General features: G+C 43.2%; 1 protein-coding gene across 17 annotated transcripts in view; it reads right to left on the bottom strand.

Annotated features, from left to right (window-relative positions):
• Positions 1–26,359, bottom strand: part of ncam1a (neural cell adhesion molecule 1a) — a 174,214-nt gene that overhangs the window by 18,753 nt on the left and 129,102 nt on the right. For 3 of the 17 annotated variants that reach the window (XM_030361338.1, XM_030361336.1, XM_030361350.1), the window contains exons 7-19: positions 25,754–25,914; positions 25,166–25,308; positions 22,431–22,460; positions 19,071–19,221; positions 16,652–16,836; positions 15,284–15,380; positions 13,106–13,273; positions 11,777–11,902; positions 9,693–9,707; positions 8,619–8,672; positions 5,925–5,927; positions 2,733–2,857; positions 1,915–2,095 (exon numbers count right to left, since the gene is read on the bottom strand). In XM_030361338.1, coding sequence (XP_030217198.1) covers positions 1,915–2,095; positions 2,733–2,857; positions 5,925–5,927; positions 8,619–8,672; positions 9,693–9,707; positions 11,777–11,902; positions 13,106–13,273; positions 15,284–15,380; positions 16,652–16,836; positions 19,071–19,221; positions 22,431–22,460; positions 25,166–25,308; positions 25,754–25,914 — 1,439 coding nt within the window. The remainder of the gene's footprint in view (positions 1–1,914; positions 2,096–2,732; positions 2,858–5,924; positions 5,928–8,618; positions 8,673–9,692; positions 9,708–11,776; positions 11,903–13,105; positions 13,274–15,283; positions 15,381–16,651; positions 16,837–19,070; positions 19,222–22,430; positions 22,461–25,165; positions 25,309–25,753; positions 25,915–26,359) is intronic. The other 14 variants (XM_030361349.1, XM_030361348.1, XM_030361351.1 and 11 more) reach the window with 10 other exon arrangements.

Below are 26,359 nucleotides of genomic sequence, written 5' to 3'. Positions count from 1 at the left end.
GTCCTTGAGAGAAATAGTTTCCACCAATGCTTTATAACCATAATCATAATAAATATGTTTTCATATTTGCACCTCTTTCATTGCCATGCAGCATGGTATTTTTTGTCTTGTAGGATTGTTTTTAGTGAGTCTTTGGCAGAAAAAACTGCCCAATTGTAAAAATTACTACGGAAAATAATCAAACATTAGCTTTGCGCTTGTCTGCTTACCTACATATTCAAAAGGACTCATCACTCATGCACAACATAAACGACACGTTGTTTACAGAAATTGAGTTTTTTCCCCCGATAAGCCCAAAACAAACCTTTTGCGAAAATACTTTACCGTCTACAATATAAATTATAATGTAGTGCCAAGTCAACAGACAGAAGTGTTCAACCACTTCTAGCTGTGAGCCCTGTCACTTTAACAGGGCGTGTGCGCTACGACTGAGTACACACCCAACCGTGACAACATTTCTCATGGCTCGGAGTTAAAAATAAAGCCGGGGTCGTAACAGCAGCCGAGGCGGTTTGACGATACACGTACGTAATCTCACACAAACAAATACACGAATAAACAAAAGAAAAGGCAGGTGACTTATTTGCACCTGACTTGGTGCTATTTTTTGTGATCCAAACCTCCCGTTGCTACTATTGTCGTTCAGCCCCAACGAGCCGATGAAAATAACAACATAACATGGTTTCCTTGCAATGCACCATGCACCCGAGGCTGCCCGCGTAGCGTCCCTGCTAAACGATTAGCCAAATCAATCTGGTTATGCATCGCGCCATGCAAAAGGCCCAAAGGGCTACCTCCCCACAGGTCCTCCAGGCACATGAGAAAGAGAGGGGGAGGGGGGGTAGACAGACACACACACACACAGACGGACAGAGATTGAGAAGAAAGATAGATGGATGGACACATACAGTATATAGAAAGGGATAGACAGAAAGACAGACAGAGAGCAGACAGACAGAGAGAAAGAGAGAGAGAGAGAGAGAGAGAGAGAGAGAGAGAGAGAGAGAGAGAGAGTCACGCCAGACAGACACACACAGACAGATGGACACAGATTGAGAAGAAAGACGGATGGATAGACATGTATAGAAAGAGAGAGACAGACACACACAGAGATAATCCGATGGATAGACAGATAAATAGTGATATACTCCAAACAGACAGACAGACAAATAAATACACCAGACAGACAGACAGACAGACAGACAGACAGAGAGAGAGCGAGAGATAGAGATCACAATAGATTAGAATGTGGGGAGGCAGCCCACAAAAGCCCCAGATAACACACTGAAAGTGTTCACACCAAACAGAGCCGGAGCACAGAGAGACTGCCACGGGTGCAGGAGCGCCAAGGCAGACTGGGTGAAATGTGGGAGTGCATCTGATGGATAATATGCGCTTAGGCTCGGCTCACCTGGTGCAGTGGAGAAGCTATTCTCCAATAAGTTTAGGGCCCGGAGAACAAAGCCCGATAAGGCCGGGCAATTGGAAGTTGAACTGCACCAAAGCTCGGCGGATGAAGGGGGCGAATCGCATCCGAGGACGCCATGACGTCAATATGAGTCATGGTCCAGATTATGGTCGTTTAAGAGGACTTTTGGAGCATTGAGCTTTTTTTGTGTTTCTGGAGGATTTTTTCAATTTGTGCTTTAGAAAGGTCAAAGGTTGTTCAGGCATAACCACTGCACCGACAACTCCTCCATCATTACCAGCCCAGCCCGGCCAAAATCGATCTCCCTCCACCCAGAGAAATACAATAGCTTTGACCAGGCTTGTGTTCAGACTGGATGGATGGGCTCGATCCAACCAGACGGAGACACGCTGTGTGTCGGGGTGGGGGCGTGACAGCCTCAGCGTGCCATTTGGTTGGTGAGTTTTAGAGGGGGGGAGGGGATGGGGGGTTACAATGGACCGTACCTGGGATGGCGGTGGGCTGCATGGCCGTCCTGAAGGAGACAACGGCGGGCTTGGACTTGCCCTGCTGGTTCTCGGCCACCACGTACACCTCGTACTCAGTGTTCCAGTCCAGCGCCTGCAGCAGCACGTGGTCGCTGCCGTGGGGCACGCGGATCTCAGGCCTCCAGTCAGACACGTGCTTCTGGAGCAGGGGAAGGGAGGGGTGGGGTAGAGGGGAGGGAGGGAGGGCGGGAGGGAGGGAGGTTGAGCACGAGGTAGGCAGAGAGAGGGAGGGAGGGGGGAAGGGCGGGAGGGAGGGAGAGAGGGAGGGAGGGATGGAGGGAGGGAGAGAGGGAGGGAGAGGTGGAGAGCAAGAGCGAGAGCGAGAGAGAGAGGGAGCAAGATACAGAGACACGATGAGTTCCACACATTTAGCTCCACCATCGAGGCAGGAGAAAACTAACGTGGAACCTGATCAGCAACAGAGTCTTGTATTGCATACTTTCATCAAAACATGCCAGGGGGCATTGAACAGAAACGAAGATAGTCTTTTGCATTCAAATCTAAATCACAATAATTTTCTCAATCAATTAATGAATGCAATACAATGAGTTAAAGATGACTCGACAATATCCCTGACACATAACCATATTCAGGTATGAGACATTTAAAGAGTGACGCGATGGAGAGTGACACATAACTCTGACACATGATTGCCCGTCATGACTGAGGTAATGCAGTCCAACAATGCAGACGCTCAGTGAAAGAACAACAACAACGATACCAACAACCCGCCCACTTTGGGCCCCCCTCTCTCTCCCTGCCCCTGGGATACTCACAGGTTTGTATCTGACCAGGTAGTGCTTGATGGGGGTGCCTCCGTCGTCCTGCTTCACCCAGTTCACCTTGAGGGCGTTACCCTTCTTCTGCACCTTGGCCTCCAGCTTGGGTGCACTGGGTTCCCCTGGGCACATCATAACAGGAACATCTTCTTTAGCCAAAAGCGCTTTCACACTAAACATTCCCCATGGGACCCAATGTCGTCCTCAATGTCAATTCATCCATGGGTTTTGATCTGATTGCTTGTTTTTTTCCCCGTGTCCTCGTCAAACGGTGTAACAGGTATTCCAATAAAGACGCGCGATGCAGAGGACAATCTGTCAGAAACTCAAGGATGCGTTTCATCGCGCCGTGACGCATCAAGACTTTTAAAGGTTGCGTCCACTCAAATTAATCCCTTGAACCACAAAGTAGACGCTAAATTGTAATCGTGAGAAACAGAATACGTTACGCTCATCATCCCTCCACTCCCACCCCACCACCCCCTCTTCTCCTAAATCAATTGGCAGGAATAGGAGATAATGAAAGTCATCTTTCACCTGTCACTTTTAATATTAGTGTTGAATAATCTGGCAGGGCTCTTTCTCTCCATCATGACAAGCAGAGAAAGAACGACCCGTACCTCTTTATTTTCCACCAATCTGAGGCCTGTGATTGGTAGGAAAAGAAGAATCTCCATTGGTTTACGCAAGCTGATTGACTGAATATATATAGAATAATATTTAGTGTAACTAAACTGTGTGGTCATTTGCTGTTGCCTTTAAATACTTTTTGTGATCGCCTTTATATACTGTTATAAGCAAATTGACATAGATACGGCCACACTATTTTATAGTAACGATTCAAACTTTTGTTTATTTTTATTTTTTTTAAAAATCCCCCAACTGACAATTTATGTTCAGGTGGACAAGGTTACCAAATTTGGAGCGTTGACATTTTCTTGGCGTGGTCGCTCAGCTTTCTACACGTGTTTGATGTATGTGTGCCGGCAGGGCATTATTCTCAATGAGCGTCAGTTTAATCGGGCCCTGGGGCCCCTCTGGGATAATGAAAGGCCACGGCAGATAATGAGTCTGCGTATCTTGATTGGATGTGTTACTCTATTACTTCTAATAACGTTAATGCAGTCGGGAGAGGAGAAAGGTCAAGAAGCTATGCGTGTGTGTGTGTGTGTGTGTGTGTATGTTAGGGGTGTGATTACACATCAGCATTTGTGTCCCGATGCCACTTGCATGCTCTCCAATTTATGCGCTTTTCAGGTCTAGGGGCCGCACCATGAATGCAGAATCTAATTATCAAGGCGTATGCGTGGTAAGTGTTGGATTATTTCTGCCTTCGTTTCTTCACTACATTTGTTTGTTCCATTTACATTTGTAAACACAGTATGTCCCCTGCATTCCATTAATGTTTTGTAGTCTATGGAGATATATTATATGAGCTATAGTTTGTGGAAAGCGAACCGAGAGAATGTGAAACTCGCAATCTGGTGAAAAACATGTTGCAATTATTTCCATTGTATAACTCTGTTTTGGAAGTAGAATGATTGGTGTTGTGTAGCTTGGAGTATTGTTAAACCAAAACAACACACAACAAACAGGATGATTTACAATTCTACTGAAATGTGAAATGTTGTGTTTTAGTGGGCAATCAGACATATTTCCATATTTGTTAATTTTTGGGCAAACATAAATTCTTCTCAAGCACATAATGGTGCTTCGTAATGATTTTTGTTAATGGTTCATTTTCCTTAATTATCCCTGCATCATCAAAATCCGTTAACACTGGAAGAAATATAAATGGACACCGGGACCTCGGACCGTTTTTGATCGCGGGCCAATGCTAGGGTTACAATCTGTTGAAAATGCAATCCGGACCTTCTCCTGGAGTAAGCAATGGCAGATGCCAGAGCTGGAAAGAATAGAGTTAGGGATATAGAGCAGCAGACGGACTGTGACTTTAGACAGAATGATGGAATGGCAAGAAGGCTTTTTCATGATTGTCGCGATCGCTTAAGTGCAGGATCCAAGATGGCTAAGTGTGAGAGGGAGAGTGAGAGAGAGTTCGAAATAGAGAGAGAAAGAGAGGTTAAATACATGAGCCCTAACACCATGCACTATGTGGAACACACCTTTGTTATTAGTTCTGCCATGATTTGGATATTAATATGATTTTTATGATGCATGATTTTTTTGTGATCTGATGCAACAATAACTGTTCAAGTATTTCAAGCATCAAAAACCAATGTATACATTTTTGGAATGAGACATTGTAATGTTAACAAATGTGCTCCACATCCTGTTTTAACATGGCACAGTTTCCATTTCTCTCCTGTTCCATGTTTTACATTGATTAGCATAAAGTATGACACTGATGAGAAATAATTGTTTACAACTTCATCTCGGTCATTAATATAATCACCCTTACTCTCTCCCCAGATGTGTTGCTAATGAGACACCCATGTGTCAAATATCTCATCAAAACAGTCGGCCCAACATGGGAACATCATAAGAGGCACATACATAAGGACGGCGTCAGAACAAACATGCCAACGGGACTGCTGAGTCAGGAGACCGCTGAAACTATTAGGATACAGACATGCAGTGAAGGACTCATTTCAGAAGTGCAGGTGTTTAATTTGTTATAAAGGGATTAAAAAAAAGGTTAAGGGAAAGAGGGGGGGACATTAGGGTTAGTTTAGCACACATGGAGAAAAGGGAAATAAGATGTGCGTGCGATGCAGACTGCAGGCTGTGGCAATCGTTCCAAAAAACCTGCAAGTGCGATGTTCAAAGGGTGATCCCTAATGTTTGAGACAGATTGAGCTACCTTGGTTTCCTCCGACTCAAACTAGCCTGTGGCCAAATAGAGAGGCACTGGTGGGCAGCAGAGAGGGATTTTAGCTCAGTGTGTGTAAGATGGACGACGTGTTGTCCAGTGAGATCACCTAGTGGTGAAATGACTGGAGGGGAAATGGAGGCAATGTCAAAGGTGATGGACTAGATGAGTGCAGGTGGCCAAAAAAAGGGAAATAAATTAATTCTAGACTATAATTTAGACTGCAAATGAAAGTTTTACACGATAATAAATAATAAAATGATGTTGCTAATGTCACGTCTAACGCTATACGTCTAAGTAGGCGCTGAATGATCGGGGGTGGTTTTGAGTTCTTAAACTGAGCAAAATGATTTTACCTTCTGTTCATCAGCGAAGACGACATCATCAGCACCATGCAAGGGCCACATGACAAAGTCATATGAAACGCACGCACATGATTGGTTGAAAGGTAAGGGAGGGATGGGGCGGGGAGGGTCACATGGAAGACATAAACAAATGGGAAATTATGTAAACATGGGTAATTAACGAAAAAATTATGTTAATGACGGAAATGACAAATAAATTAACGGGAACACAAAAAACATAAGAGTACATAAATATAATTAATAATTAATCTCTTAAAAAATGTAAAAATAAAAATTGCTGAATGTAAGGTGCATTTGCAGACGCTGAGTTGAGTTAATTTCTAAACAGTTAATTATTTGTTGTTATTGATATACTACAAACAAACATACAAAAGTCTGGCACTGCACCATACATCCAGCATCAATCGCTTATCATTTCACATTATCATAATACAAAACTGAATTGAAATTGCCCCATTCCTGGTTTTGTTAAGGAGAGCAATTGTTGTCTGAAAATACCTTCATATGGGCAAACCAGTATAGATTTATAAAATCTTCCTGAAAAGTAAAACTGTGAACCTTGCAAGCTATGCTTAAAAAGCCATGGGGTGAATATATACAACAGAGGGAAGTCTGCATAATAGGCGATGCAGCTGCCTATTATGCGACAGTTGGCAATGATACACAACTCTGCGGAACAACAGGATGAACAGATGGAGGATTAGGGAAGAAACGACTGACATCAGTGTGAAGGTTTTGGTTCAAATCATTTGTAAGATTTAACCTCCCCCGTCTCCTTTAGTACAAGTATGACCGCTAGGTGCATGGCCTTGGTGCACCACATACTTGTACAGTAGAGCAGACCAAACATTAAGCTAGAGTCAATACTGAACAGGTGTAACATGTGTGTATTAGATATATACATATCAGTTCATACATTTCAATCAATGGGTTTAGGTGGCATCTCTGGAACAGCAGCATCCAACTCTTCATAATACATTTCAAATGAAAGTAAAACATTTCAACAATGCATTTACTTACCGACCAAATATTCAGATCAAACGAACATCACACTCAAAATTCTATGCACATTTTGTGTCAAGAACCACAAAATGAGTCAGCATAAATACTGACAATGCTCATGTTAGTGAGACAAGCCCAGGAGTCAACTCTATGTCAGTACAAGGACGTTGCTAAACGGCACGTACAAATGGTATTAGCATCCAAATACTAAAGGCTACGGCTACAAGGTCAGTTCCCGGTTAGATTTTTATCAAACCAACACACAATAGGGCAGACAGCTAGCTAGGATCATTCGCATCGCAAATAACTCCATACACATGCACTCCACACAACAAATCCAACAGTATGTTGGGTGCTTTTTTGTTTTGTTGGGTAAAATGTTTTTGCATGCAGCTGCTTTCTGTAAAATAAACCTGCCTTTAATTAAAAATGGATCCTCAAATTCATGAGGAAATCTTTAAATTACTTTTTAATTGGCAGTCATTCACCAATGTTACATTTTTTGCCTCCCCCGTCTCACATTCGGCTTCCTGTAACCTTGGTTTTTGGACTTGCGGCTGCTGCTTGGCTAATTGAATGTTCTATGAAGATGCTTCGTTCACTTCTTTATGCCCAGTACCCATTGTCATTCCGCCAACCAAATACTTAAAAATATATACTTAAAACATGGGTTGTCAATTTTTTATGAAAATATCTTTCTGAAAATTGTTCAACGGCCACACTGTTTACTTTTTTGCCCCTTCTTAAATCCAAATCATTCTAGGATAAAGCCATGCGCCTCCTTACCACATCGGACATTGTTAAATTCTGACAAGGCTGATCAAAAAATCAATGGAAGCCTTTCCTTGCATATCCTGTCTGTCCTGTGACTGTAAGTAAATGGTGGGCATTATGGACAGTGTAACAACACCCGGATCACCTCACCTCTATGTGTTTAATGTAAGACATACAAAGGAGTGAGAGAACTACAACTACTAAGCTTGCTAGAACAGAGATGCTACGGTTGCAGGGTCGGTTGGGGGTCCCTTCTTTTCAATCTTCTATTGATATTCGTACACAGCGGCATGCATCAAGGGGAGTTACGCTTAAGCCAAAACGGCCCGACATGTTGCCATACCCAAACGTAGAGCAAACAGGGAACAGGACCCATGCTTTCAATCCATATTAGAAAATCACCACAATCGGGCGAGTTATTGTGAACCTGATGCCATCGTGGTTCGGTTACAGCCATGCACACTGTGTTCCCGTCAATATCAAACAAAATCAATTAAAGAAGGGCCGCCAGGCTTATGTTAGGGGGATGATATTCTTAAGGGCCTATAGCATAATGTTAGCAAAAAGCTAGTGGTGTGGCGGCTGTGTTTTTTGTTGTTGTTGTTGTTGTTTTAGTTTGCTCTGTCTTTTTCCAAACCCATTATCTTGAAAACCAACAGAAATGTGATGCTGCTCCACGGCACTACATTACGTCTCTGTGGCAAGGCCATTGATAATGGTGAGAGAGGCTACGCTAGCTGGGGAAGCCAGGCCGGAGATGGAGAGAGAGTGGGAGGGTGAGAGAGAGAGAATGAGAGAGAGAAAGAGGTAAAGAGAGACAGAGAGATAGACAGAGTGACAGAGAGACAGAGCGAGTTGGGTTGTGGGAGTTATTGCAGACACCGCATACTTCAGGATAGGCATACTCACTAAGGGGCAGAGTGGTTGGAGGAGGGATGGAGGGGGTTGAGGTCTCTGGTGGAGCTGAAAGATGGCGGACAGAGGGTGAGCAGCCATTTCTCTCCCTAGCCATCTCCAGACAGCATCGGTCTAACAGCACCGATGATTTCGATCTCTCTCTCTCTCTCTCTCTCTCTCTCTCTCTCTCTCTCTCTCTCTCTCTCTCTCTCTCTCTCTCTCTCTCTCTCTCTCTCTCTCTCTCTCTCTCTCTCTCTCTCTATATCTCTCTCTCTCTCTGTCTCTCTCTCTCGCTCTCTCTCTCGCTCTCTCATCTGCAAGCTTTGACAATCCTCCCTGAACCCCTACTGTACACCTTGGCTTCCCACCTAGCCATGGCTGTGTGTGTTTGTGTGTGTCTGTGTTACTTATTCTGCATTAGAAGCCTTAGGTAATGAAGAGACAATCGCTTGAAGATACTTTTAAATGGATAGACGTGTGTAAAATAGCATGCCGCTGCATTTTAGGAAAATGTTGTATTCCTAAACTTCGAAGCAAAGCCATTTCTCGGCTTTCTTTGAGTATTTTGTTCACTTTCTGCAAAAAAAAAAGACTTACCACCAACTTAAAAGGGACACATAGCATCTGAGACTAGAGGAAGCGGGTTTAGTCCTACATGATCAATACTAGCTACAGGGATTTAAATGAGCCAACCGAATATACTGCCACACAAACCTGATTCCCCATTAGTGTAATGAAATGGAATGCTGTCTGGAAAAGTTGAGTGAGAAGAGTTACGAATGGCTGGTCAAAAAAAATTAAATAATAAAGTATGTTTTCATTACTTGAACGCAGTCAGAATAAAACGACTGCATTTCAATAGGAGTCTTTTTTTTTTCTTCCTTTTCTTTCGCTCAAGCTATAAGCAATGAAACACAATGATGCGATACCATTATAGAAACATTTCCCTGCCATCATTATATAGATTTTTATGCACTGAGAGAATGGGTGACTTCAAACGAATGCTGCTGGCGGTATAACTGTAGCGGAAATAAAGGAACACGATAGAAAATAATGAAGGCGAGATGGGAAGAGAGGCACACTTACTTGTGAAAGTATACCCTGGATGGTCCAAGGAAACAAAACAAAGTGTAAGAGAGGGAGAGAGAGAGAGAGGGAGAGAAAGAAAGAGAGATGGAAAATCATAATAAAAAAACAGGGGAAATACAAAGCATGAGTTGAGAAACACAATGAAATGGCTGAGGGCGGCTCGGTCCTCTATCTTAATATCATACAAAACAAAAGAGTTGGTCTTTGTGACGCTTGTGATCTTAGAATTCTATCTGTGTCTGTTGTTGTCTATTTGATCCTTCTGTGCCTGAGACATCTATTACCAAAACAATCCAGTATTGAGTGCGAAAATAAAACTCCCCCCCTACCCCAAAACAGATAATACTAAATAAATGTCAAATGATTACATGTAGTCTATTTGTTTTTCCGAATCATTCTATTGACTGCGGTGTCTGCAATCATTCACTAGGACAGAGTCGCCTTCTTACGAGATTTGGAAAATCAGGCGAAACCAGGGTAAGGGGAAGTAGAGGAATACTGCTGGAGCAGCGCAGAGCTAAGGAGACACAGATGGTATGGTGTGACACTCAATGACTGACTAAATGATGCGGGTTCATGTTTATGCAACAAGGGAACCAGCTTTCCTTGTGGAAGTACACCAACCACGCGTAACGTGTAGGTCTCTTTTCAGTTGTTTTTTTTTGGTCTGTTTCCTTCCAAGATATTCAAATCCGCGCAGAATTAATTTTTTCAGGCATCCCGATTTGCAGTGGTTTCAAATTTTGGAAACTCGTTAAAGGTGAACCAATAGGATTGGTTAGTTGACGGGAAAGGGGTCGTAAAATCGCTGCACATAATCATTTGGTGCCACGTGGGCTGATAGCAGAAATATATTTTGAAATGACCCATACCATACCAAATGTGATCCTTGCATAGGAGTGCCTTGCATAATGCATCAAAGCAATGAAAAAAGGAAACACAAAAAAAGGATGGCAGGGCTGAAATGGCCTTGAAGGAATAATAATGGGCTATATTTAACATAAAGAGGAAGTAAATCTAGTCAAAGATGGCATTAGATACTAAACACACAAATGCACGCACATGTAATCGGATATACAACTAGTATGAAGTCCCATGCATTTGATTTCCATTATGCTTTACTTTGTGGTTGAAAATACCATAATCTACATTAAGAGGTTTAATCGCCATATAATTAGATCATTATTTCCAATTATCATTACTAATGAGTCTCTGCTTACTGGACACATATCATACATTACTCAAATAGGATTGCATAGAGTCGTACTTGAAAAAGTAGTCCCTCTTTTGCATGAAGTATAATCAAAAACGCACGCAAAGTAAACGTGAATCTTCAGGATCGTCACGCGATAGCAATTCCCCCCAAAATGACTCCCGTAAACAAAACCTCCGCTACGCCACTGTTTCTGCGGAGAAATGAATGGTTGGGGAGGAGGGGGGGGGACGGGCAGGGGGGAAGACCTCAGACATGAGGGTCTTCTGTGCACACACACTGAAAAAAAGCAATGTTAAGGAGATGAAGAGGAGAGGAAGAGAAACACACACATAATACTGTTCCACAAGAGCTTCCTGCATCACAGCGGTTCGTGGACAGACAGACAACACACTTCGAAAAAAACAAAACGATCAAATAAACACAAACACAATACAGCACACGACAAACAAGAGACAGGCAGAGATATGTGACGTGGGCCCAGTGAGGCCGACCGGGCAGTGGACTGTAGATGCATAATAAATAAAATGAGCAGCCACTCTCTTTCTGACAGAGGTCTGAGGCAGGGAACGTGCTGCAGCGGCCTGTGATGGTGCTGGATGTGGTGGTGCTGGTGGAGGAGGAGGTGTGGATTGGGGTGGGGGGTGGGGGTGGGGACGGTGGCAGAAATGGTGTTGGTGAATCGCTGATAGCATCTGGACCGCGCGATGGGTGGGGCGGGGGGTCCAGGAAGGAGATGGATGATGCAGAGGGACGGGAGGAGGGGGTTGGAGCACTTTAAGCGGGGGAGGGCTGGAAATACGCGTCAGGGTTGCCGGGCAGACCTGAGGAGGCACAGTGGGGAGTGAGGGGGGGGGGGGGTACTTACGGATTGGCTTCGTCGTGAACGGGGTAGAAGGGCTGCTCTCGCCGTCTCCCTTGCCATTGACGGCGGCCATCTTGACCTCGTAGGCAGTCTCCGGCTTCAGGCCGGTGAGGATGATTTGGTTGGTACCTGGCGGAACAGAGTGATGTCATGCATACAGCGTGAGCTCCAAAGAACACCTTCTGTCACACCTTAAGGAAACGGCCGCCTATAACACAATTAGATTTTTCAAAGCGAAGTCGGGGTCGAATTCAATCGTGTGACAACCCGAGGTCAACCGAGGACACGCTGCCATGGAAAATCATAATATTCCCGGCGGACACGCGAAGGAAAAAGATAACAGAAAGATGTAGGTGGTGGGAGCCGGAGAATATAAATTTGGTAAGGTTGGAAAACAGCACTCCTGGCCTCTGCCGTGTCCTGTGTGGCCTCCCGGTGTGTATTTATGCAGGTGGAGGGAGAATGGGCCTCCGTTTAGAGAGAGAAGTGGATGCACTTGTGCAGACGGGGCCGGGAAAAGGAGCTGTCGAAAAAATGTCTTTGAAGATATGGAAAAAAAATAAATAAATCTGCGTGTCTCAATTTGTAAGTCTGCGTGTCTCCAGATTTTAGGCTAATTGGATTTGAACATGTCAATTTAATATAATTATATAAAAAATATATACTTGTGTATAGAACAGAGCAAAATTTGGATTCATGTATAAACACTCCATTTCCCCAGAGGAATAGAAGTACATGACAGGCCGACTCCTGGGCCTTGAGATGACAGAGGAGCCTGATTAACGATTGGCTGATGTGACCGTCAGGACTACCAAATCACCCGGATGCTTCCAGGAAACAGCCAGACGCTAGATGCTAGCACTAATCTGAGCAGCAGTGACATCGGAGGCAGCTATGGAAGTTATTTTACAATGTCCTACGATGTGGCAATGCCTAAATACTCGCAATACTCTCTCATTTTCTCAACTGCTGTAATTGCCCTGTTTCTTTTTCTTGTGTTGTGTCTTGTCTGTCGATGTATTGAGTAATATGTTGTCCTCGTCTGTCCTGTTGTGTTGTTTTGGTTTTGAGTTGACATACCGTAAGTTCCACCGGCATTGGCTGTGTGGTAAATAAATCTTTGAATTGAATGTAGACTAAACGTCTTTTAAGAAAACAACCAAACACTACCTCTCCCCAACCATTACCCACAGCCATTATTCTCTCTGCAATAACACAAGCCAGAAACACCGACCGCATCAAAACCCTCCCTGCAGGCATCTCGAACACACCACCATAAAATGAAAAAGAAAATCAAACAACAACAAAAACACAGTTGATCATGTGACTCACCGGTCTCAACCTCAAACTCCCGGCTGGACCAATCCTGTCCGGGCTGGCGCCAGTCCACCTTGTACCTGAGGACGGACACTCCGCCGTTGGAGTCGGGCTCCTCAAAATTCACCATGGCCGTGCTGGAGAAGGGAGCCACCCCCTCCACGGTGGGGGCCGAGGGCACCTCTGCAGCACCACACAGGAAGGGGCTTGGGTTCAGAACATTGCTCACTATGTTACCAGCTTGGCAGCTCGTTCTCCTTCGTTATCGTTAGACAGAGAGGCCATTAACATGACACACAGATTATGACAATTTGGGGGAAAACTATTAAAATGTCATGGTCTAGGAACTACAAGCGGAGGATCATAAAAACAGGTAAGTGTGTGGTAGTAAAATGCTTCTTTTAGCAGTGTTTATTCATGCGGTATATTCAGGGAAATGGTAGATACTCAGGCACACGTCATAGCCTGGAAGTGGAATAGTATGTGCGATGTTTATGATACAGGATATATATAAATATTCCTCTAATGGGAAAACATTCAATTGAGGGGAATGGCTCTAGTCTGAGCTAGCACAGGTTATGAGGTGTACAGCTGGATTTGTGATGGTTTTACAAGCCATCTTGAACCCAGCATATGTGCATGTAGACGCTTTGTGCCTCTGATTGCGGCAGAGACAGATCTGGTTGCTGAGTTGTGCTCGTGTTGCTTTGCCTTGCACATGCACTCAATGGCTAGGGCAGCAATACTAAACACCACATCAGGGGCTCATTCATATGCAAATGACTCAAACAAATGTCTCCAAAACGCCCTGCCTATTATCACGGAGGGAAAAGCGTGAAGCAAGCGCTGTTTGCTAAACAGGATACATTCGTAGAAATTGCCAAAAGCCAAGTTACCAAATGAGAAAAATCTAAGTTTTGATGTAAACAGTCATTAAGAAAATAGGGAAGACGCAGTGCATACATAAGGCATGCAGGTGTGATGCAGACTCAGAGAGGCGTGATGCATGGGGGGGGGAGGGGGAGGTTATTCTCCCCCCCCCCCCCCCCCCCCCCCCAAGATAATCCTGTGAATTTGATAAGGTTGGTGGAGGTGTTCATTAACAAGCCAACCTTATTACCTGCTGCTCCTATCAGACACATGGGCTCCACATGATTCCCATGTGATTACCTCACCAGATCCAATCTCAGTCTTAAGCCTGTGGTACTTATCGCCAGGCTTGCTTTTGCACCTCGCAAATTACAAGCTGGTATGTTTTTTTGTTTTTATCACAACTGCGTTATCCTTCCGTACTGTGCCCATGAGTTTTCGCGCCCAAACTAGCGTTTTCTATTGGAAATTGTTGGAAATCTTTTCAAAGGCTACCATAGTTCTTTAAGAAGCCTAAATTCTGCAGCCTAGAATTTATATATTTTTGAATACTCTTCAAAAAATATAATAAATTGGCGGTTGAGGTTAATGTAAATAACGAGGGCACAAAGTGCTCACAAAAAAAGTGAATGAATGAGGTGTGATTGTGAATATGACAGGGGCAGTTCTGTCATATTCATTTAACACAATGAAGTTAAGACATGAAGATTAGGTTTGAATACCATCTCGCCTGGCCCCCAGATCATTCATTCAACTAAGAAAATGTGGCAAAATAAAGGATAAGCCGACAAGATAAGTGGCAAAGCATAACAGATGTATTCTCAAATTAGTGTAAAATTTGTCCTTACTCACTACTTAAAGGTTAAGTAAGCCGCCATTTCAGCAGTTAAGACGTTTAAAAAGATGTGATGTGAACCGTTGTGACAGTCAAAAAGATTTTCCTTAAAAATAACACATTGAGATCCACAGGAGCAAATGCGAGGGGCGTTGTCAGACGTTGTCAACTCAAATCCCACACTCAGTCGAGCTAAGGTGCACAGCCAATAAAAAAACGATCACTCTGTAAAAGTGTTTTCAGCCTGAAGTGGCAGAGTTCCTAAATTGACTGAGAACTACCCCCCCCCCCGTTTAACCACTTTATACATTTTTGTCCAAAAATAACACAGAAAGGTTCTAACACTTTGTGGGACCAAACTAAACCATTTTTCAACTGAGAACATTTTTGGGGTTTACATTCCTTTAGAATGTCTGGCAGATTAACATTCAGTTTGGATGGGGTTAGGATAAGACAAAAAGCTTGACAAAAGTTTCTGGTTTACAAACCTGCTTGGATCATAAGGAACTCTTTTGACTCTGAGCCAATCACGTTGGTCGCTGTGCAGTTGTAGCTTCCGAAGTCGTTCTGGGATTCGGGGGTGATCTGCAAGGCACACAGACAAGGCGTATCGTTTTATCTCTGATCCTTTATTCCTGCGACAATTCCTAATGTTTTATTCAGCTATTCTGTTCTTTCTGGTCACCAAGCTTTGGATATCACACCCTCACTTGGTACAGACAGCTACAGCTATTATGCCTGAAAGGGGCCTAACTCACCTTAACAAATGCCCCTTTTGAAAGAAAACACTGAAATCAGATCTCTTCAGACAGCGCCGAAACATAGACAACAAGCGCAATTTGCGGCATGTCACCAACACTTGTTAGAAAGGGCAGTTTCTCCACGGTTGATGCAGATTCCCCTTATAGCTGCTCTAACTTTCCTCCACTTGTCCTTCTCACTGAAAATGATGTTAAGATCCTGAAGCTAAAGTATAATTGCAATTTGCCAGTATGTAATAGAAGTCAATAAATGACTAAAGTGAACTATAGTAGCTGAAAAATAATAACACATTTTTATAAAATTAACTTGTCATTATAGTTTTTTTAGGGCCGTCTGCTTTGAAGTGTGTGCTGGAGTGTTCACACTGTTGCGCGCTCGGCTAATTTGCATAATTTTTAGTACATCATCGTATGATATGTTGAAGGCTGGCTGTTTTATAAAATGTTTGTATTATGTGCAGATTACCTACTATACACCATGCTGAAATTTGTGGCACATTTAAATGGTGCTGCATCTGCGTGCCTTTGCGACACGTATGAATGGAATTAATCATGCACGTTTGGTTTTCATTTATCATCATGTTTTGGCAATGGTGTGGTGTGAGCGAGGGGGGAAAAAGCTACTTGATTCATTCGTATTGCAACGTTACGTGCTGCCTAATTAAAATACGTGGGCCAACGGAAAAACAAAGGCAAATATTTCACTCCTTTCCAAAACACACCACTTAAAGTGTGACATTATTTTGAGAAGCCACGATGCTAATAAAGACATCGCAGCACCGATAGCATGAATACATTTGTATGCCACATCTGTGCTGCTGAGTGAAATGCTGTATTTAACCAATCCTAATTCATTCAACGTCACATTCATCGGAGTAGAGAAGACATTTTAATTAGTTTCCAGCTCCATGTTTATATCCTAATAGTCAATTATAAAAAGGCAGATACCCACGGAATACACAGAAGATTCCTGTAAAAAGCAATATCTTATCTGTATAATGAACGTACAGTGGACGTCATGACTTTCCATCTGATGTGCAGTCAGGCAATTAAAAAAGCACCCATGAAAGGGAATGTGACAGGGTAGGGGCAAACCTCCAGGTAGCTGGCGGTGGGGGTGCTGTAGATCTTAATGTTGGTGGTGTTGGCGGAGGGCAGCTGCTGGCCGTCCCTGAACCAGACCACAGAGGCCCCCGGGTGGGCCAGCACCTCGCAGCTGATGTTGGCCGAATTCCCCTCCCACGTGTACACTGTCACCGGGCCCTGGATCTTAGGAGAGTCTGGAGAAGGAGCAGAGGAAGGTCAGCACACCAGACCAAATGGTAGTCTGAACCGGAGAGTCTAATAAGGCAGCAACCAGGCAACAGGGTTTTTTTCTTGGCACGTGATGCAAGGTTGCGGGGATTAATAGAGGAGAGCCCCCCCCACCGAGTAGAGATTGGTCTACACAGGGCAGAGAAAATTATTATTGGCATCATTTAGGAAATTCAGACTGGCATTGTTTTTAAATCTGCAGATACAAAAATGAAAAAGAATTGTCACTTGAGTGTTTTCTAATGGTCCAATTTATACCTGCAGCGAGATAGAGATAGATGTTTGTATGTAACATTTATTTTTCAATTCCGGTCTTGGAAGATTATATTGGGATCATATGAATGATTTCATGCGCGGTTATTTTACCGAGGGAAATATTTGTGTTGCAATTTCAGACCATAATTTCTCAATTTAAAAATAAATTTATCATACATCTGGGCTACAGATAGGCTCTTTGACCAATTGACATGAATATTTAACGAAGAACAACATGTACAATTTGAATAATTCAGATGATCATCATCATCATCTTCGTAGCCTGGCATAACAAGGTTTAATGAAACTTCCATTTTCATTTTGCCTAGCTATCCTCTTTTTTCTGCTCACATTATCAGCTTGCTCACACACACACACACACACACACACACACACACACACACACACACACACACACACACACACACACACACACACACACACACACACACACACGGCATAAGCTTCAAGATGACGTAACTGACGGACACACACACACACACACACACACACACGGCCCTTTCACCTTTGACCCTTCCCCTCTGTAGCGTCTTCTTACGTCTCCCAGGGCACATGACTGAGTCAGCCTCTCCGTCCGCCAGCCCACCACTAAAAACCTCCCAGATCGAAGTCGCCCTGGACCTTATCGACGACGCAGAGCCAGCGAGCGACCTCTGACTGGAAAGTTTGATTCCCGTTGAAGTCGTTACCGCAATGTTCTGATGAGTTTGCCAGCCCCCCAAAAATAATTATATATATACAACTTAATGTTTATATTTAATAATAATTGTACAGGCGTGGCTGCTTAGAGGACCATGACATGATTTTAATGCTACTAGTTGTCATCCTAATCAACAGAACCAACTCAATCATATAGCGATCACTCATGCACACCCATGCACCCTCCCATACACACACACAAACAAACACACACCCACACATACACGCACAAACAAACATACATTCAAACACATACATACATTCACACACGCCCGCACCACATCTAATGAGGGCATGCTGGGCATTTGATTGGAAAATGGTTTCCCTAGACGCAATGGCCATGAAGGAAGGGGATTGGTGGGCTTGCTAAGACAAAGCACCTTCTTTTCCCCAAACTGCCATCGATGATTGCTAAGCAACACCAACTCAGCTACCTGATTACTGCTTGATAACTCCTGCCAACTGTTACGCCGACAGTTCTATTAGCGGCCCATTCAGATTCCTATCTGCTTTAGGCACAAATTGCTGATGTGTTTTGTGTGTATGTGTGTGCGTTTTTGGGGGTGAGGGGGGGTGGGGAGGGGTGGGCAGTGAATGTAATCCAATTAGCTGTTCATTAGCTTCTGTGAGACCTGGCATCTCACCAACACAGATTGTGATATTGCAAAATAAGATCAAGTGCCGTTGGTCTCCCACTCAAACGTATGAGAGATTACGAAAAAGCTAAATACGATGTATTATTAATGCACACAATGGATGAAGTCTCGGTAATTAGTGGTTTGTTGGGAATCGTTGAACGGCCTTGGCTAACGTCATTGGCATTGGCTAGAAACATGATGCGTCCAGCTGAATATACTACTGTATCAGTTCGTATCAGGAGTGAGAAAGAACGAACACCTTCTGGATACGTGTCTGGCTAAACGTCTTCATGTTGTGGGATTTAGCACGCCAAGGACCGTCCAATGGAAGACGCTCAAAGAAGAAGATGACGCAAGGACACATTTCTAACGAGGTTCATCAAAAAGATAAAGAAACAGCAGCAAACAGGTATATATTTACCAGCAAAGGTTAAATTAAACATAACGACTTGTATTCACTTCATACAATATTACTGGGCAAAGAAAATATGGCCTTGATGCCCAAATCACTGTTACAGTGTGCGGTAAGAGTTATGTGAGCTATTTTACAGTGAATATTAATAGGTGTAGTGTGTAGGCGGACTTACAGCGGACTTCCAGGTACATGTTCTTGCTGTCCTGGCCTATGGGGTTCCGAGCAGTACAGAGGTACTGGCCAGCATCGCTGAACTGCACGTACTTTAGGGTCAGAGAGGAGACCCGTGCGTCACTCCGTACGACAACGTTTCCATCCAAGCTCTGCAAAGAGAAAGGCAGAATTGAAGCACCTCAACATTTTACAAAAGAGGGGAAAGAATGAGCTACATTGCTACCGACAAAGTTTCCCTGCAAACCGCAATATTATACAGGTGAAAAAAAATAATTGTTTTTTTCACCTGTATAATAAACAGGTAATTGTTTTCTTCATTCTTAATGGAACATATGAGTTACACAAACAATCCTTAATGTAATCCTTAAAGTGTGACAAATTAGTGAATTTAAATTACCACAATGCTATGGTCAAGCAGCACTTTTAGCCAACATAAAATCTTTTGGGACAATTGTTTAATGAAACATTTTTACAGATTGGGCCATTGGCAGAAACAAATATAAAAATAAAGGGAACCCTATTTGGTTGTTACCAAGTCCTTCATAAAGGACATTGAGGAAGGACACAGCGGAAAAGAAACAGATAGTGCAAATAAATGCATCGGTTTGACTCAAATCAGAGCTACTAAAAATACCCCCAATCCTTCATTTTGGGGAAATTGCAGTTTGACACGAAGGTCGCAAAGAGAAAGACATCTACCTACGAGCTACTCTTACACAGATCAGCGGTACAGTCAAGGGGATGCAGATGTGACTGGAATACAGCTGTTGCTATGGTGAGCGAGGGCCGAGGGGTATGAGGAGGAGTGTCCGGGAACATTTTAAAAGGGCGACATTAATCTTCTGCGATTGCAATGACACAGCCACAAGCTGTGTGTGCATGTGTGTGTTTGTCATCATGGTATTGTGTGTGTGTATGTGTATGTGTGTTTGTCTGTGTCTGTGTGTGTTTGTTTGCATTTGTATGTGTGTGTGTGTGTGTGTGTGTGTGTGTGTGTGTGTGTGTGTGTGTGTGTGTGTGTGTGTGTGTGTGTGTGTGTGTTTATGTCTGCATGTGTGCATGCGTTTATATAAGTGTGTTTGTATTTGTGTGTGTGTGTGTGTGTGCGCTTTAGGGGTGGGGGGTTGGTCCATGGCTAATCCAGGGCAATTCCATAATGACTACACGTGTACACACAAAGCTCTAATTATTTGTTTACAACCATTTGCTACCTGTAGGAACGCTGAATGGAGGAATTTGCTAACAAATTATTTAGAAAAATGAAAAATGCTTTAACAGAGCGGTTGACGAGCGGCCACGAAAAACATAATCCCTGAGTTGGCTTGCAAATGTTGTTAAATCAGTTAAGCGGCAGTAGAAGCTATTAAATGGCAATTTTATATATTTCATTTTGGCAAATAGCCACAACAACAAAGTAATTTTTCTCCATTGTGATGGCACTTCGAGAGCACCTGGGATGGACCTCTGTGTGTTGGTGTATGCGTGCGTTTGTGTGTGTATGTGTGTGTTTGTGTGTGTGTTTCGTCGATGACACACCACATGGATGCTCTGTTATCATTACACTCTGTCCCTCAGTTCACCCCAGGGCGCATGCCACATAAACACATTGTATGGCAGGGATTTATTGTGTCTATGTACCGAAGTACAGGTCTGCGCCCTCTTGTAATTATGATTATCGTCCTAAACATTCACTGTTCTAATAGTAACTTGGTTGTGAAAAATCTGTTGCCCTTCGGACATTGCCTTTCATTAACTTGCCAGGGGAATTAACCTTTCCCTTCAAAGCTGCAATCACAGACCAAAAACAAAAGCCATCACTCCCAGTCCCGCAAGCCCCCACCTGCCCAGCCTTAAGGGTGGTAGCCTTTGTTGTTATTGTTGTTGTTGTTTTCCTTTCCATTCTCACTCTCAATGGAACCGCATGTTTTCATCCGGTCAAACCTGTATTCCCCGAGCTGCAGTTTTAAAATGGCGTTTTAATGTTACCTTCGTCTAAACTTGTTTTTTTAATTTAAAGGTTTTGCTTTAATGAGATGACGTTAGGAAAATAAATTACATTCTTCTTATTAGCATACGGTAATATATTCCCTTATGCTTAGATTACTTATTCCTTTTTTATGTTGGGATGCATAGTGTGCATTGCATTAACAATGTTTGAAAGAGAGACATGCATAGAGGAGTAGACAGAAGAGAGTTGATGGGAACAAAAACGAGAATGTGAATCACACATATGCACACACAAATAAATAAATGCACTTTAAAAAACAAACATATAAAATAAAATAGGCATACTGTTCCTCACCTTACCGACAAGAGAAAAGAGAAAACATGACTCTTAAGCATTCTATTCTAATACAAATCCCTTAATGTGTATAGATGAAATATAACGTGGCAGTTGGATTCATTTGGAGTTAAGCTAGCTCAGCTAGTATAATACTGCTAACAACTAGTAACTAGCTACAATACATGCTAATAAGCAGGGAGAATCTAAGACAATCAAGGAGGGAACACACTAGAAATGTTTTAATTACTGATATCGATAGTGAAGTTAGTTCGGCCGTTTGATGAAAACAGTTTATTATAATGAGCATCTCCAATCCATATATTTGATCCCTATTTAAATAAACTTCTCCTTTTAAGGAAGAAATTGGTGGTTAAGCACCGATTTCCAGTGAGAAGTTGAATTGCAGTGGTCTGTCCGCCCCTCCATGGTGATAAGGGGCGAAGGCTGGTGTGATGCAAACAGTGCTCATCTCATGGAAATAAACCCCCAAATTGCTGCAATGAATATATGATCGAACATGCAGCAGCTTCAATGAGCGGCGGATTTTCATAAGCAGTTCTCTGAATCCAAGCTGCATTAGCTGTTCTGTATTTCTGATGTTCGTTTCTTTTAAAACACAACGGCAAAAGCCGCAGGTGGGACGTCATTTTTTGACGGACACATTGCTAGTTGTTCGCTTCGCTCGTGGAAAAGTACTTTCGAAACTTCCGGCCTACTAAATATAGGTGCGGTGGTCACCTCTCGTGGAAAAAGGTGCTTTATTCTGGCTGACATGAAGACCAGGGGACCAGTCTGTGAAATAACCTGACCCTGGCAGGAGGGGGAATAGCACAAAGGATCCCGCCAACTATGACCACAGCCAAATAGAAGTGCCTGCTGTTCCGATTTTGTTGGGAGTTCACAAAGTTTACAAAAAATGATTTTTTTTACACATTGACATACATGAGGGCAAGTTTGTTACGTGGTTTGCCCAGGACAGGAGTTAGAATAGGTCTGCTCTACAAAAAACTCTAGGTGTTGGTTTTTAATGGGGTTTTCTAGCTAGCATTAGGCTACGCTATCTAGTAGCCATACCTCGTAAGTGTCTGGTCGAGTCCAAGAAGCCTGGAAATGATAAACAGAAAATAAACAATAACATGCAGCAGCAGGGGGAACATGAAAGAAATGACAAAACAGGCAGGGCAAATACACAGAACTCAAATGAAAAGGCCCGTGTTGAAACAGAAGATGAGGCTTTATCAGGTTTACCTATTACATTGTTTGGATTTCTACTAAATTAGGCCAATTTAGGCAGGGCCAAATGCATGGGAGCGAAAACAATATAAATTGGATTTCAATTAAGTCACAATAATATATTTATATTTATAACAACATCATAAGAAATCTAACACTGGGGTCATTTCAACAAGATTAGTTTAACATTGTATTTGTCTATTCTTTGCTAAATGAATCATGAAAGCTTCTGAACAATTAAATGTTCAAACTATTATAGTGACAGTGAGCACATGCTTCCAGCCACCGCCACTGAGAATGGAGAGAAAAATGCACTTATGCAATTATGGTTATTAAAATAATCTTTTATTCCCTGTTTTCTCATTAGGATGTTCCATGTTATAATTACTTTGTTATAGCACCTTGTTGCATGCCGCCCTCTTCTGATAATAACTTCAAAAATACAAATGAATAAACTAATGTCAGACAGAGCATAAAAATGGAGACGCTACATTCAAAAGGACCCATATGTTTATCATTTCCGACACCGTGCCTCGATGATGAATGCGTTTGAATGGCCCTCTTTCCGTTTTGTGGTTGATGAGACATGGTCGTCGTTGATAAATCAAATGGACCCACAACGGACGACAACGTGTGAGTCAGTCACTTTTCTAAAGAAGAAAGAAGGCAGCAGAAGCAATGATAATGTGTGATGGGGCAACTCGGTGCTAATAAAAATTAGGGACAGCCATTATCCAATGATCAAAAGAGATTTCTGAGATTACAGCGTCCCGCTAAATCAAAAGTGACAGTGACAGAGAAGGGAGAGGGACGCGAATGGACTGTGAACTAACTCTTTTGAACCCGTCTCTTTATTTCCAACTTCTCTTACATGCACACACATGCACACAAACACACAGGGGCACACACAGACACACACACAAGGCTCGGGAGATGCACAGCATGGTGGGATTCTGGTGACTGTTTATGATAGATGGCGCCCATAATTGGAAAAGACAAGAGAGGAGTGAAAACGTGGAGGTCGCACGTGTTGTCTTTTGATCAGGGGATACATAGCTGATAACATCCCTTCCTCCTGGTACAAATAACTACAAACACAAACGTCTGTGTGAACACACAGACGAATTTAAGGGAACAGGAACGTTATTGGTTGAGGCATAGTATTCCCAGTATTTGAAGTGGATGTGTACAGGGATACTGGAGAGTGCTCGATAGATACATTATATATGATGGTGTGTCTGCTGGATTATCTGTGGGGGCTGTGCTCATAAATACTTAACTGGGGTACAACGAATTGAATTCAAATGGCCGCCGTTTGAATGTTTAAACATCGCCATCGATTTTGTCAAGTCACGATGGACGCCGGGTCACGACCCACCTGGCGTCAAAGTGAACACTCTGACCGAGGATTTTGGTATTCCCTGTGCATCGTCCCCTGCTCCGGGGTCCGGCCTGGAAGAACAGCTCATACAGTACAGTACAGTACAGTAGAGTACCGGCCAGCTGAGATCCTAATATAGCCACCCCCCCCCGGGAGTAGGGCACAGATGTTCCGTAGCAGCGCCTCAGCCTCCGTATCCCCCCGCGGGGATGTCACAAGGCAGGTGTTGCTAACCATACATCACGGGTATCTCTGTGACGATCCTGGCCCGTAGCCGCGGAACCGATCCGTTTCGCAAATACTGAATAACTTAATGGATAGCTTCATTAAAGAGAGCGTTAAGAGCCTTGTTTGTCCGACTCAATTTCCAAAAGCAATGCAGTTGGAAATAAAGTAGTGATTTCGAAGGATTAATACCATTTATTGTTTTCATCGCAGAGAATTGCCCCCCTGAAGAGAGTCTTCCAACGGGTTCTCATCTGAATAAACCACAATATTTATTTGTTTTATTTATTGATTGCGGAATAACCTGTTGGCATTGTGCTGATGTGAGCAGATACAATGCAGAGGATACAGGAACAGCTGTCGAAACAGTCCGTGAGGCGAAAGCCCATTGAGATGTCAATGCTATTAAACCTTGCAAGCAAGTAAGTTAAGGAGAGGTATAACTATGGTTTAAAAAACAAATGAAAAACCTCCTGATCTTATCTTGTGTTTATCATCAAAGACTTAAAACCAACACAGTATTACTTATGATATATTAGTGCGGGAAATGCTCTGTGAGAACATCTATTCTGGTTGACGGAGTGCCTGCGTCTCCGTGTTACAACTTCGATTTAAGCATGCTCCCTGCTAATTTCTGGCGAATCAGTGCATCTCTTCCCTGATTGGTTCGGGAGATCCATCTTGCCTGTCAATCACATCACATTCACTCACATGGCCTTGTCATCTCAACGGCAGAGAAACATAGGGTCAGAGGTAGGGAGGGAGGGAGGTGGCAGAGAGGGACGGAGCAGAGAGGAGAGGGATGGAAGAGAGAGGGCAGGTGCGTTTTACACCGATTCATTCGCTCTCTCTTTTTTACAACTCACAAAACTACAACCGCTTTTATATTCTTCTCTGCACTTGACAAAAACGCCGTTTGGAGATCCCTTGCACCCAACCACGCAGCTGAATGATTTTAAAGGGTGAGTACCTGCTCTCTCTCAGTGAAGACCCGCGGGCCAAAGCTCCAGGTGATGGCGGGTGTAGGCTCGCCGGACGCCTCGCAGGTCAGAGTCACATGCTCCTGCAGCTCAGAGGCCGTCTGGTTGTTCAGGTAGGTGATCCTGGGGGTCACTGACAAGGAGACAAATAAACCCATTACATACAGAGAACACTGAATAATTCACTGAACTTCCTCTCTCTTTTAGGAAGACTGTTTGTATTTTAGGCATGTATTTAAGGCAGCGTGACTCGTCCTTTGATTATTGAGTACTGTACTCTGTCCATCAATGTTTATCATTGCATGGGATTATATAGTGTATGTTTTTTTGTGTTGGTTTGTTCAGTTTTGTGCAATATGGGCTCATGCCCCATTTCCCATCCAGTAGCTTTACCACTAAATGGAGAAAAAATGGTTTAGTAAAAAAAAAAAAGCTATCTGGAATTACTTGACAAAGTGGCTGTAATACTGCCCAATGGTATACGCTTTGTTCGGAAAGTGTGAACGTACGACGCCGTGACCTTTGGCTCAACCTTTTGAAAAAGCGGGAGTTAGACATACACAGAGAAATTCTCTTACCGAACACGTTCAGGCTGACTTCCTCCTCCTTCTCCCCAGCCTTGTTCTTGGCCATGCAAGTGTAATCTCCTTCATCCACTTTGGTGACATCTTTTATTAGCAATTCAGAGCCATCCTCGTTCAGGCTGTACTTCTCGTCCGTTTCAAGGACAACATTGTTACTGGAGATAGGGAGAGAGAGAGAGAATGGCGAAAGGGGTGTGTGTGTGTGTGTGTGTGTGTGTGTGTGTGTGTGTGTGTGTGTGTGTGTGTGTGTGTGTGTGTGTGTGTGTGTGTGTGTGTGGAGAAAAACACAATGATGTCAATATCAGCCAAGGTTTTGCACAAGTATATATATATATATATATATATATGCATACATACTGTAGTAGGAGGCGTGGGGGGTGGGGGGTGTTGGTGGGGGGGCTGCAAATAGGTTTCTCAAATCGCCACAACCATCTGCTTTATCTTACAAGTAAGGCAGCCACGGACTAATACATGAATAAAAAAAAAGGCAGATAGATATTCAAAAGCTGCCTTCAAGGTTTACTTAACGTATAAATGTGTAAATGTTATGGGGTATCTATTCACTGTCTCGGCTTCTCTGGCTTTTCTCCATAGAAAGCC

This window comes from Gadus morhua, chromosome 7 (assembly GCF_902167405.1).
Source record: "Gadus morhua chromosome 7, gadMor3.0, whole genome shotgun sequence".
NCBI classification, from domain to species: Eukaryota; Metazoa; Chordata; class Actinopteri; order Gadiformes; family Gadidae; genus Gadus; species Gadus morhua.
This window is presented reverse-complemented; position numbering and strand designations above follow the sequence as displayed.